We start from the raw sequence: 13,751 nt of genomic DNA, 5'->3' as shown, positions 1-13,751 counted from the left end.
TGCTGGGCTCATGCCATTCTTTCACCTCAGCCTCTCAAGTAGCTGGGACCACAGGCATGCACCACCACACTTGTATAATTTTTGTATTTTTTGTAGAGACAGGTTTCCGCCATGTTGTCCAGGCTGGTTTGAACTTCTGAGCTCAAGTGATCTGCCCACCTGGGCCTCCCAGAGTGCTGGGATTACAGGCCTGAGCCACTGTGCCTAGGCCACCTCTATCTTTTAACTGAAATGCTTTAGAGTGAGCTGGGCGCAGTGGTTCACTCCTATAATCCAGCACTTTGGGAGGCTGAGGCGGGTGGATCATCTGAGGTCAGGGGTTTGAGACCATCCAGGCCAACATGGTGAAACCCCCGTTTCTACCAAAAATACAAAAATTAGCTGGGCATGGTGGCTCAAGCCTGTAATCCCAGCTACTCGGGAGGCTGGGGCAGGAGAATCACTTGAACACAGGAGGTGGAGGTTGTAATGAGCTGAGATCACACCATTGCACTCTAGCCTGGGCGACAGAGTGAGATTCTGTCAAAAAGAAAAAAAAAAAAAGAGGAAATGTTTTAGAGTTTAAACTTTAGACAATATACATTTAATATAATTATCAATATGATTAAGTTAAATCTATCATCTTGCTATTTCTATTTGCCCCAATGATCTTTTTTCCTTTTAAAAATCTTTCCTTTTGCTTCTTGTATCTTGCCAGAAGATAAAGAGACTATAAATTCCAAAAACAAAAACAAGACAGGCTGGGTGTGGTGGATCACACCTGTAACCCCAGGGTTTTGAGAGGTTGAGGCAGGTGGATCACTTGAGCTCAGGAGTTTGAGACAGCCTGGGCAACATGGTGGAATCCCATCTCTACCAAAAACACAAAAAATTAGCTGACCGTGGTGGCACTTGCTTGTAGTCCCAGCTACTTGAGAGGCTGAGGTGGGGGGATCACTTGAGCCTGGGAGGCAGAGGTTGCAGTGAGCTGAGATCGGGCCACTGCACTCTAACCTGGGCAACAGAGTGAGACCCCATCTCAAAAAACAAAAAAACCAAACAGAGAAGAACGTATGTATTAATTTTTTTCTAAAATAAAATATAAATAAATGCTTTCCTTTTTTGCATGTAGTCTTTTTTTATGTTGCATATTACCACATTCTATTTACCACTATCGGTTTATTAGAAATTTGTCTTGCTTTAGCGCTGCTGAAGTTTACATTTAAAAACAAGACATTTACAAAGAAAAAATCACCTTGGGTGCGGTGGCTGTGCCTGTAATCCCAGCACTTTGGGAGGCTGAGGCAAGCAGAATACATGAGGTCAGGAGTTCAAGACCAGCCTGGTCAACATGATGAAACACTATCTCTACTAAAAATACAAAAATTTGCTGGGTGTGGTGGTGGGCACCTGAAATCCCAGCTGCCTGGGAGGCTGAAGCAGAATTGCTTGAACACAGGAGGTACAGGTTGCAGTGGGCCAAGATTACGCCACTGCCTAGCCCTCCAGCCTGACAGGGAGACTCGGTCTCCAAAAAAAAGAAAAGAAAAAAAAATCACCTTGTGATATTGTATATTTCATTATTTAAGCAAAATTATCACCCCCCCCCGAGTGTTAAATCTATGTGTTTTTTTTTGGAGACAGTCTCACTCTGTTGGCCAGGCTAGAGTGCAGTAGCATCATCTCAGGTCACTGCAACCTCCACCTCAATTGGGTTCAAGCGATTCTCCCACCTCAGCCTTCCAAGCAGTTGGGATTACAGATGCCTGCCACCATGTCTGGCTAATTTTTGTACTTTTAATAGAGTTGGGGTTTCACCATGTTGGCCAGGCTGGTCTCCAACTTCTGAACTCAAGTGATCTGCTCACCTCGGCCTCCCAAAGTTTTGGGGTTACAGGCATGAGCCACTGCAGCTGGCCAAATCTTTATTTAACTAGGGATATAACTAATTAAATTTTCAAAAGTCAATGATGTTGGAAGAATGTCTAGTTTGTTAGAAATTCAGAGAAAGGTCAGGCATGGTGGGTTATGCCTATAATCCCAGCACTTTGGGAGGCCGAGGAGGGTAGATTACTTGAGCCCAAGAGTTTGAGACCAGTCAGCCATCTCTACTAAAAATACAAGATAACCTGGTGTTGTGGAAGGATCCTTTGAGCCCAGGAAAGGCTGAGGTTGCAGTGAGCCAAGATCATTCTGCCACTGTGACAGAGCAAAACCCTGTCTCAAAAAAAAAGTAAGGTTTTTCATGACATAGGAACAATGAGGACTAAGAGGACTAAGCAAGAGTGGAAAATGCCACAATTAAGAAAAATGAACACAATACATGGATGTGTCAACCAGAACAGGGCAGTAAGTATTTACAGTATAATCTGGGTTCCTCTAAACCACCTGAAGAGGACGATAAACACAATAAAAGCAGCAAGACCAACTCCCATTTAAAAACTTGTTAGTGCAAGCTAGATCAGGACTAATTTAAAAAAAAAAGATTTAAAAAACTTGTTAGAACATGTCCATTTTCTCAGTCAAATATATGCTGCCTACCTGCTATATGCAGAAGTCACTCCTGCTGTTCTCCAACCCACTATGTATTCTAAACCAAATCTGATATGGCTTGTGACACTTAAAAAAAAAAAATGACAAAAACAGATTGGCATATATATATTTTATTTTACTTTATTAAATCCTACTAATATATTTTAAGGGACAAACAAGACAAGTAGGCTATAGTGAAGAAATCTTATTTTGGAGAGTTAAGAAACCACTATGATACTTCCAGGTATTATCTTCAGTGATGCTTCTTATCTTTATTCAGGGACTCCAGGTAATATTCAGCTCCTACAGCTACCACAAATGCAGCAAATCCCCATTTGAATCCTTTAAAGAATACTTCAAAAAAGGTAACCTTTTGTGCAAAGCCACCCATGTATCTCCAAGCTTCATTGCTAGAAAAAAAAAAAGGAAAAAATTAGAATCATACACAACTTGTGTGTACATACATTGAATGAAATAAATTTAATTTTCATATTTCTAACTGACGTAAATGCTTCCCTATAGAAGATCATTTAAATGAATCACAATAGGAATCTTTCTGTGGCATAGGATAATTAAGTATATGCCCAAGTTTCACATGTAAAATAGAAGAATAAACACTTGATGATTTCATAGTCACATGCCTCAGGATTTTACAGAACCATCAAATGCAAGACTCACTTCAGCCTATCTGTCACAGGTCAGATGGACTCTGCCCACAGTCATTACAACATCATTGAAAGATGAAGTTACAGACTTGGGTATTAATCTTTGCTATGCCACTTATATTAGATTCACAATATTGTAGGCTAGGCAAGACACTTAACTGTCATAGTCTACTTCCTCCTGTTCTATTTAATGATGATGATTATCTAATTTATAATATCATTAAGAGTAAACAGGCTCATGTATGATATACTTTGGCAGAAGAGCATGGAGTATGTAACACTTGACATTATTGTTACTATTCAAAAGGATCTCAGCTTCTCCCTACCATAGCAGCCTGAATTTTAGAAGACTGACATCCTGCTGTGATAAAGACAGCCAGTGAAAACATCAGGTTATGAAAAACGAAAACCATTTAACTATAGAAATATGACTTAGGAAATACAAGAGCTAATTAAATCTAATTGAGATACCAAAGCCAGACAAAGATGTTAGAAGAAAAACAGCTACAGAATAATATCCTTCATGAACATAAATACAAGTACTACTATTATTATTTTTGAGACAGAGTCTTGACCTGTTGCCCAGGCTGAAGTGCAATGGCGCGATCTTGGCTCACTGCAACCTTCACATCCCGGGTTCAAGCAATTCTCCTGCCTCAGCCTCCCAAGTAGCTGGGATTACAGGCACCTGCCACCACATCTGGCTAATTTTTTATATCTTTAGTAGACACAAGGTTTCACCATGTTGGCCAGGCTGGTCTCGAACTCCTGACCTCAAGTGATCCATCCACCTCAACCTCTCAAAAAGCTGGAATTACAGGTGTGAGCCACTGTGCCCAGCCCCTAAATTGATGTGAATTTGATTCAGTGTGGATGTGAAACAGATTCCCATTGTGAATCTACTTGAAACAGATTCTATGTAATCCCAATTAAAATCCAAGCAGCCTTTTTATAGAAATGAACAGGCTCATTCCAAAGTTTATATGTAAATGTAAAAGACCTAGAATAGATAAAACAATATTTTTAAAGTTGGAGATCTCATACTACCTGATTTAAAGACAGTGTGGTATTGGCATAAGGGTGGACATATTAATGAGGGTAACAGAATAGAGTCCAGAAATAGATACCATAGATACAGTCAATTGATTTTTTAAATTCTCTTGAGACAAGGTCTCTCTCTGTTGCCCAGGCTGGAGTGGAGTGGGCAAATCTTGGCTCACTGCCATGTGGACATCCTGGGCTCAAGTGATCCACCCACCTCAGCCTCCTGAGTAATTGGGACTACATGTGTGTACCACATCTGGCAATTCTTAAAAATGTCTTGTAGAGACAAAATCACCCTATATTGCTCAGGCTGGTTTTGAAATCCTGGGGTCAAGCCATCCACCTGCCTTGGCCTCCCAAAGTGCTAGAATTACAGGCATGAGCCACCACGCCCACTGAGTGTCAAAATTCACTCAATGTATTTTTGACAACATTAAGGTAATTCCATAGGGGAAAGATAAATCTTTTAATAAATAGTGCTGGAGCAACTGGATGCACATATGTAAAAATACTAACCATCATCCTTACTTCATATGACACAAAAATGAACTCAAAATAGATCATAGAAATGTAAGAAGATCTATAAAAGCTTCTAAAAGAAAGCACAGAAGATAATCTTAGGGTGCAAAAAGCATAAATTGTAAAAGAAAAAAATTGCTAAATTGTGAATTCATCAAAATTTAAACTCTCTGAAAGACATTATTAAGAATATCAAAAGATAAGCCACATTGTGGGAAAAAACATTTGCAAACTTAGAAAAATTTTTTTAAAGATCCTTGCACAGGACCATACTAACTTCTTTGTATTATAATTGTAGTATATGTGTTGCTGAAGCAAGCACCACAAAATTTTATCTGATAAAGGACTTATACTTAAAACAGGTGAATTTTTATATATAAATGATACCACAATAAAGTTTATTTTAAAACTTTAATGTGGCTGGGCATAGTGGCTCACACCTGTCAATGTAACACTTTGGGAAGCCAAGGTGGGCAGATCGCTTCAGCTCAGGAGTTCGAGACCAGCTTGGGCAACATGGCAAAACCCTCTCTCTACTAAAAACACAAATATTAGTTGGGCATGGTGGCCCATGACTATAGTCCCAGCTACTTGGGAGAGTGGGAGCATCACTTGAGCCTAGGAGATGGAGGCTGCCGTGAGCACACCACTGAACTCCAGTCTGGGTGACAGAGTGAGACCCTGTCTGAAAACAAACAAAAAACTTTAATGTAAAAAGCCATTTTTCATGATTCTCTAAGGAGAATACATTGAAAAGGAACAGAGACACTTGATTCCCTAGGATACATTCTATCTAAATTACTTAATTCATCTTACCGGCCCCATGGATCCCTTAGCCCTTGTGCAGCCAGCCTCTTCTGGACAGTTTCTAATGGTGTCCCTTCTATCTTCCATTGTCTATAATCTGGAAGTTCCATTTTACTATGTCCATGTTCATGTCCATGTCCATGTGCCATGGCTATAAGGAAAACAAGAGCACAAGTGAGAAACATGCAAGTTGTAGATATCAAATACCCAAACTTAATGTTTATGTTTTAAGGTGAAACTATATATATATATATATATAAATTAAAACAGGCAATATAAATAATTGAAATTTCTAGTTAAAAGATTTTATGAAAGTGTCTTATTCCACAGCCAAGTTCACAGGAAATACACATATACAAAATATAAAAAAGAAAAATAATTGGCAATCCCACCACTCAGAGATAACCACTTACTATCTGGTTCTTTTCTTCATTATAATAATAGTAAACATTTATTGAGTCCTATGTGCCAGGTGTACTATGCTAAAATGTTTTACATATATTAACTCCCTTACTTCTAAAACGACTTTTTGAACTTAAATTACGAGTATCCCCCTTTTACAGATGAGGACAGTGAGACTCCAAGCAGTTAAGTAACTTTCCAAAGGTAACAAAAATAGTAAATGGTACAGCTGAGATTTGAAATTTGCAGTTTGGTTTCATAACCCTGCTCCTAACTTCAAAGCAATATTGTTTTCCTTTTGAGTCCTTTCATAATGTACAAATATATATAACCAAAAGGTTATACATACTGTTTTAAAAAAATTTTCTTTAGATGATTCTTTTAAAATGCCATAATGCTTTTAATTACATATGATTACATGAAAGTTTCCTCTAAAAAGGCAGATAGTAAATATTTTAGGTTTTGTGGGCAAAAGAGGTAAAATTGAGGCAATTATGTAGGTACATATATAGGGAGAGAAAACACACTTCCGCAAATACCTTATTGATAAAATTCAAAATGTAATAAATAACTGAGTACAACTGTTTTTTTGATAATACAGGTCTATTGATGAAAAAAATGGAACTCCCTTTTTAGGGGGTAACATTTTGCTTAATTGGGGCTCAAAGTTAGTGATCTTTAGCATCAAAGTGATTATAAATGTTCATTTGAAAAAACCATTCTTAGCTCATGGACCTTACAAAAATAGGCAGTGGGCTGGATTTGGTCCACGGACTGAAGTTTGCTGATCCCTGAACTGGACCAACAGAGACCTTAGGACTCCTTTTTAATCAATAAATTTGTTTCCTTAAATAAAATATGTCCTCAATAATTATATAAATACTTCAGTTTTACTAGTGTTATTTTACTATATAATATAAAAATAAACCAGCTCAGTTCCCAATTAAATTGCTAATTCAAATTAAGGGGTATGGATTAATAACACTATACTATAATTTGTATAAGTTAGCAGTAGAAATTCTTTAATTTTTATTTTTCCAAATTCTAATTACTTGGCAAGGAGCAGCAATTCTATAATCACTGCTTTTCCAGAAGTAAAACCAAGTAATTATTACCATTATGTCCTTATTTGTTACTATTAGCAGGCCCAGTAATAAGGTAGGATTTCTTTTTTTTTGAGATGGAGTCTCACTGTCATCCAGGCTGGAGTGCAGTGGCACCATCTCAGCTCACTGCAACCTCCACCTCCCGGGTTCATATGATTGTCCTGCCTCAGGCTCCCAAGTAGCTGGGATTACAAGCACCTGTCACCATGCCTGGCTAATTTTTTTGTATATTTTAGTAGAGACAGGGTTTCACCATATTGGCCAGAGTGTTCTTGAACTCCTGACTTAAAGTGATCTGCCCACCTTGGCCTCCCAAAGTGCTGGGATTATAGGCGCGAGCCGCCATGACCGGCCCGCTAGGATTTCTTACATATGATCTTAGAAGAGAGAGGTAATTATTAGATAGTGTATATTTAAGACACGTCATTGGGAGGCTGAGGCATGAGAATCCCTTAAACCCAGGAGGCAGAGGTTGCAGTGAGCTGAGATGGAGCCACTGCACTCCAGCCTGGGCAACAGAGCAAGACTCTGTCTCAAAAAATAAACAATAGTTCCAAGATATGAGGAAAAAAAACTGTACATATTAACTCTGAAAAACTAACCAACACTTAATAATTGTAAACATGTTAAGACACTAAAAAACATTATGTTGGCCAGGTGGGGTGGCTCACCCCTGTAATCCTAGCACTTTGGGAGGCTGAGGCAGGTGGCTCTTCTGAGGGTAGGAGTTCAAGACCAGCCTAGCCAACGTGGCAAATCCGTCTCTACTAAAAAATACAAAAATTAGGCCGGGCGCGGTGGCTCATGCCTATAATCCCAGCACTGGGAGGCCGAGGCAGGCAGATCACAAGGTCAGGAGTTCAAGACCAGACTGGCCAATATGATGAAACCCCGTCTCTATTAAAAAAAATATAAAAATTAGCTGGGCATGGTGGCTCGTGCCTGTAATCCCAGCTACTTGGGAGGCTGAGGTAGGAGAATTGCTTGAATCCGGGAGGTGGAGGCTACAGTGAGCCAAGATCCCGCCACTGCACTCTAGCCTGGGCTACAGAGTGAGACTCCATCTCAAAAAAAAAAAAAAAAAAAATTAGCTGGGTGTGGTGATGTGTGCCTGTAATCCCAGCTACTTGGGAGGCTGAGGCAGGATAATGACTTGAACCTAGAAGGCGGAAGTTGCAGTGAGCAGAGATTGCATTACTGCGCTCCAGCCTGGGCAACAGAGCAAGGCTCTGTCTCAAACAACAACAACAACATTATGTTGATGATTTTCACATTTAATTATGTGTGTGTGTGTACATATATATATATATATATATATATTTTTTTTTTTTTTCCTTTTTTAAAGATAGAGGGTCTTGCTCTGGATCTAGCAGCTCACGGCAGCACTGCAGCCTCAAACTCTTGGGCTTAAGTGAGTCTTGTGTCTCAGCCTCCAGAGTAGCTAGGACTACAGGAGTGTACATCATGCCCAGCTAATTTTTAAATGTTTTATAGTGATGGAACCTTCCTATGTTACCCAGGCTGATCTTAAACTCCCGGCCTCAAGTGATCCTCGATCCTCTGGCATAGGTCTCTGAAAATGCTGGCATTATGGGGAGATTACAACCACGCCCAGAAGGATTTTCACATTTAAATGAGAATGGAAACCAATACCCTCATACACAAGTTAAAACTACAACACAACTCTGAATGAAACATTTAACCCATTATTACTTCATAGATTCAATAAAATGAAGGCAAAAATTATGGCGTCAGATTTCAGACTGACTTTTGAGACTAAATACATTTATTACAAAAGAAGACCATTACAAGTGTTTATTTAGAATGATGATGATGGCTGGGCACGGTGACTCATGCCTGTAATTCCAGCACTTTGGGAGGCTGAGGCCAGCGGATCACGAGGTCAAGTTCAAGACCAGCCTGATCAACAGAGTAAAACTCTGTCTCTTCTAAAAATACAAAAAAATTAGCTGGGCATGGTGGTGGGCACCTGTAATCCCCGCTAATTGGGAGGCGGAGGCAGGAGAATTGCTTGAACCCAGGAGACGGAATTTGAAGTAAGCAGAGATCATGCCACTGCACTCTGGTCTGGGTTACAGTGCAAGATTCCATCTCAAGAAAAAAAAAAAGAATGATAATGTCTTGGCTTCTGCATACCATGTTTTCAAAAAATCTTTTTTAAACTAAGACTTCATTTTAAAAATGCTTAAAGAGATTATAAGACAAACCCTTATTTTGGCAAATGTCAATTCTAGAATATTAACCTGAGTATCAATGTATTTGGAAGAACGTATAAAACAAAGGGTCAAGAATTTTAATAAAATGGTTTTTGAAAATAAATTGAAACATTACCATGGTATAAAGACTATATCGAAGTTACAATACTACTGTGCTCAAACTATTAAGTAATTTGAAAGATAAATCTTTGAAAGAAAATATAAAAGTATACATACCCTCATTTCTCCTATACAAATTTATTTACATAAATTCAATGTGTTTACTCTTTTAACTAATTATTTCAGAAGTATCCTTTTTTATAGGAATTTACTAAATATAACATTCAAATTTCTTTTCAAAAAGAGCAGAAAGTTCACAACATTATCTCTAGAAAACCTTTCGTTTTCTTTTTCCTTTTTCTTGTTTTCAGAGACAGGATCTTCTCTTCCTATGCTGCCCAGGCTGGTATTGAACTCCTGGCCTCAAGCATTCCTCCCACCTTGGCCTCCTAAAATATTGCGATTACAGGCATGTGCAATGGCACCTGGCCCATTTTTCTTTTTAAACTTTCTTCTATTTCCAAATGGCCATAAGTCAAACAATGATATGCTGATCATGTAAAGGAAGAGTTTGAAATTCTCCTGCTTTGCATTAGTGAAATAAAAATCCAAGGCAAACTGCTTAATTTCCCTGAACTTCAGTTTCTTCATGTAAAATGAGGATAACCTACCTTGCAAGATTGTGAGAATGAAAAAACACATTGTGATATGCTTTCTACTTTCACACCTTAGTGATGAGAATGTAACTTAGCACAACCATTCTGAAAAACTGGCATGACCTAGAAAAGCTGAACATGGGCAGGTGCAGAGGCTCATGCCTATAATCCCAGCACTTTGGGAGGCTGAGGCAGGCAGCTCATTTGAAGTCAGGAGATTGAGACCAGCCTGGCCAACATGGTGAAACCTCGTCTCTACTAAAAAATACAAAAGTTAGCCAGGTGTGGTGGCACACACCTGTAGTCCCAGCTACTCAGGAGGCTGAGGGAGGAGAATTGCTTGAATGCAGGAGATGGAGGTTGCAGTGAGCCGAGATCGTGCCACCGTACTCCAGCCTGGGTGACAGTGAGACTCCATCTCAAAAAAAAAAAAAAAAAAAAAAAAAAAAAATATATATATATATATATATATATATATATAAAGAAAATCTGAACATATGAATATCTTATTCTAGATAAACACTGTCCAATGTGGTAGCCACTAGTACTTGAAACGTGGATGGTGGTATTGGGAAAAGGGAATTTAAATTTAATTTCAATCAATTTAATCTCAAAACAGATTATCGAATCATTATTAGAAAATATTAAAGTATCTTTGGAGCCCAGGTGTGGTGGCTTATGCCTGTAATCCCAGCACACTAGGAAGCTGAGGCAGGTGAAACACCTGAGGTCACAAGTTCAAGAAAAGCCTGACCAACATGGCAAAACCCCATCTTTACTAAAAATATAAAAATTAGCTGGTTGTGAAGGTGCAGGCCTGTAGTCCCAGCTACTCGGGAGACTGAGACAGGAGAATTGCTTGAACTTAAGAGATGAAGATTGCAGTGAGCAGAGATCGTGACACTGCACTCCAGCCTGAGCAACAGAGCGAGACTCTGTCTCAAAAAAAAAAAAGGTGTCTTCGGGACAATTTGGATATATGAATCTACTTTATCAACTGTAAATCTTATAAATATATCACAAATCAAAGGTTTACATTTATGGAATATAAAAGAATATTTAAAATATTTTCTTAGAGACATCAAGACTCTCGTCTTAATAAAATAAAAAAAGGAAATGTTTTAAAAATAATCTTTATATAGCCACATTGTTTATTCTCTCAACTGTAAACAACCAAAATGTCCAACAATAGAACAGATTATGTTATAGACACACTATAGAATATAATACAACAAAAAACTACATGCAAAAGTATGAGTACGTCTCCACAAATATGATAATGAGCAAAGGGTGAGTCAGAAAAAAATACACATGCACTCTGATCCCATTTATGTAAATTGAAAAGCCTAACAATTCATCTTTTAGGAATGCATCATAGATGGAAAAATTAAAGTAAAACAAGTAAGTGCTAAGCACATGTTGGGATAATGGTTACCTCTTGGTGGAGGAGATGGAATCACAGAAATGTACAGGGAGCTTCTAAGGCAGTGTTTTTCAACCAATTTTTATTTACTGTCTCTGTAAGGAATCTTTTAAGACATTTTATTCCTAATCACACTTCCATCCAATGAAAATTTAACACTACGTATATACTGTATATCTGTTTATATACTGTGGGCATTTGGAATGACACAAATCATTGTAGTAACTAAGATTCCCACCCCAGCCCCACCAATTTTCACCCCCTTGAAATGCAAAATCACCCGTTAAGAATGCATGTTCTAAGTTATTGGCAATGTTTTATTTTGTAACCTAAGCTGTGGTTACAGGAGTGTCTGCCTGTTAGTTATAATTTTTAAAAATCTATGTTTTATACACATTTCTGTATGTATACTTGACAATAAAAGATAAAATTAGAAAAAGTTATTTATATTGTGAAGACTGAAAATTGTTATTTCCATTTCAGAGCAGCTCAAATAATAACAGTAAGGAAATTAGTTAAATAAAGAAAACACATGCAACCAAACATTTTAAAAGCCATCTACCTGTGTCTGAAGTGAATCTAAAAGTCTGATGAAGATCAACCTCCACTTAAGGAAGCTGGCTCTAGGACAGAAAAAGGTGCTAGTATCCTTTCCCTAAGAAATAAGAAGATAACGTCACTTCCACTACATGCAATTTGAGTTTACCGAAGACTATCAAGTATATATTCTAATTTCCTCTTATTTAAAAAACTCTGAATATTAGAAAATAAAAAACAAATGAACTGTTATTATTTTTAGTGATACTGTTCTTCTGCCTTTGTTCGATCCAAAGGCAAACAAACAAAGACAAACCAAAGGGAGGGGGATTTTATGTGTGGCAGAGGCGGGAAAAAGCACCTGGATTTAACAACTACTAGAGTAATGGTCATGGAATCCTCCAACCACCTCTCCCTACCCCAGTTCTAAACTAGGACTTCATCAGTTCTCTCCTGCTAGTTCGTCGATCTCCCTCCCTAACATCCTTCTCCAGTTAGTCTCTCATTTTCTGCACTCCCCAGAATAGAGTCTAGCTCTTAATCCTAATCAAGGGGTCTCCCACCAACTCCCTAATTTACCTGACGGCAATCTGACCTCTCAGGACACGCAACTCTGCAACCGGAGGCAACCGGAAGCGGAGGTTGTCACCGCGCGTCTCTCACGGCAGGAAAGCGGAGAAACTGTTTAACGTTCCGATACTGGGTCAGAGATTACTAAATGAGGTAGAGGTCACATGAGGGAGGCTGGAAGTCGATATTTTTCCCACATATATGCATCCTCAGTCTGACTGAGGTAACAGATACTGTGAAAGAGAGAAGGGCTGGGAAGACAAGACGTTTTCCTTGCTTGGGAACGGAATCCTTAGACATTGCACAGAGGGCAGGGCCGCGGACATGCTGCAGCCAATAAGAGAGGCTGTTGTTGAGCCCGTGTTCTCACCCAATGAGAGGGCTGTTTGTTGCGCTGCAGTTGGCAGGCGGCTGCGGGAGGCGGTGGCGGTAGGAAGCCGGAGACAGCAGGGTGACAGGTAGGCGGCGGTGCTGTCTTTGGGGGACGCAAAGCGCTAGAAGAAGAGGGTTTTTTTCTTTTCCTTCGGCCGCGGAAACTACAGAAAGGAGCTGGCGAGGGTGGTCTAGAAAGGCGGTAGCCAGAATGTCGGTGGTCCCGGAACCTCTTGTAAACCAGGTAGCATCTTGGGAGGGTCGTGAGGAGGAGAAGGCAGCAGCCGAGGCGAGTGGAAGCCGAGCCCTGTGGGGCGACGTAGGTGGCCCACCTAGGGCGTGGGGGCTGCGGTGGCGCTGGCAGAGAGGGGGGAAAGAGGCGGGAGCAAGGCAGTGTGGCGGGGGCTGAAGGGATTCCTTGCACAAAGCCCCAGGCGAGAAAAGGACACGGCACTGCAGACAGCTAAGAGAAATCTCAGTGATTGCTTCTTAGGGCCATTTCCTATTGGTAGGGAGGGGGAGCGGAGAAGAAAAATATTTACTGCTGGTCAGATCCTGAAAACTCATTATAGCTGTACATTATGTAATCCTTGGCTGTTACTTACCCAAACAACTAGGTTGTCCCTCCTAAAAGAGGAGGTCTTGCAACCTATTAATGTGTTAGAACACCTTTTTTGTTGGCTCGAGTGCCTTTTACCTTGGCTGGTTCTGTAGGCGAAGGGTGGTAGCATCGAGGATAGAGTAGTCACGAAGAGCTTATCCCAAATATGGACTTGACTTGACAGATACCAGTTGGCGGTGAATGTGGCCAGGTTCATGTTTTGTAGTTCGTGAATTTATTTATTTTGAGGGACAAGGCTGAT

General features: G+C 39.6%; 2 protein-coding genes across 35 annotated transcripts in view; one reads left to right on the top strand and one right to left on the bottom strand.

Annotated features, from left to right (window-relative positions):
- Positions 1–2,626: 2,626 nt before the first annotated feature.
- NDUFB3 (NADH:ubiquinone oxidoreductase subunit B3) lies at positions 2,627–12,563 on the bottom strand. 4 transcript variants are annotated; one of them, XM_054257772.2, is made up of 5 exons: positions 12,526–12,563; positions 11,972–12,064; positions 10,285–10,404; positions 5,556–5,697; positions 2,627–2,921 (listed from the first exon to the last, which is right to left on the bottom strand). In XM_054257772.2, exons 4-5 carry the CDS (start codon positions 5,693–5,695, stop codon positions 2,765–2,767), a joined length of 297 nt encoding a protein of 98 aa, XP_054113747.1. In that variant the 5' UTR covers positions 5,696–5,697; positions 10,285–10,404; positions 11,972–12,064; positions 12,526–12,563; the 3' UTR covers positions 2,627–2,764. The 4 variants fall into 4 exon arrangements, with proteins under 4 accessions (XP_054113747.1, XP_008997444.1, XP_008997445.1 ...); XM_008999196.6 differs by lacking the exon at positions 10,285–10,404; XM_008999197.2 differs by lacking the exons at positions 10,285–10,404; positions 11,972–12,064.
- A 351-nt stretch (positions 12,564–12,914) lies between these two features.
- The window catches only part of HYCC2 (hyccin PI4KA lipid kinase complex subunit 2), an 83,325-nt gene continuing 82,488 nt past the window's right edge, over positions 12,915–13,751 (top strand). For 17 of the 31 annotated variants that reach the window (XM_002749621.6, XM_008999187.5, XM_078328104.1 and 14 more), the window contains exon 1: positions 12,915–12,974. The gene's annotated coding sequence lies outside the window, so the exon portion shown is untranslated. Of the gene's footprint in view, positions 13,133–13,751 lie in introns of all 31 variants that reach the window. The other 14 variants (XM_078328098.1, XM_008999190.5, XM_078328105.1 and 11 more) reach the window with 1 other exon arrangement.

The sequence above is a fragment of the Callithrix jacchus genome, chromosome 6, assembly GCF_049354715.1.
Source record: "Callithrix jacchus isolate 240 chromosome 6, calJac240_pri, whole genome shotgun sequence".
Classification (NCBI taxonomy): Eukaryota; Metazoa; Chordata; class Mammalia; order Primates; family Cebidae; genus Callithrix; species Callithrix jacchus.
This window is presented reverse-complemented; position numbering and strand designations above follow the sequence as displayed.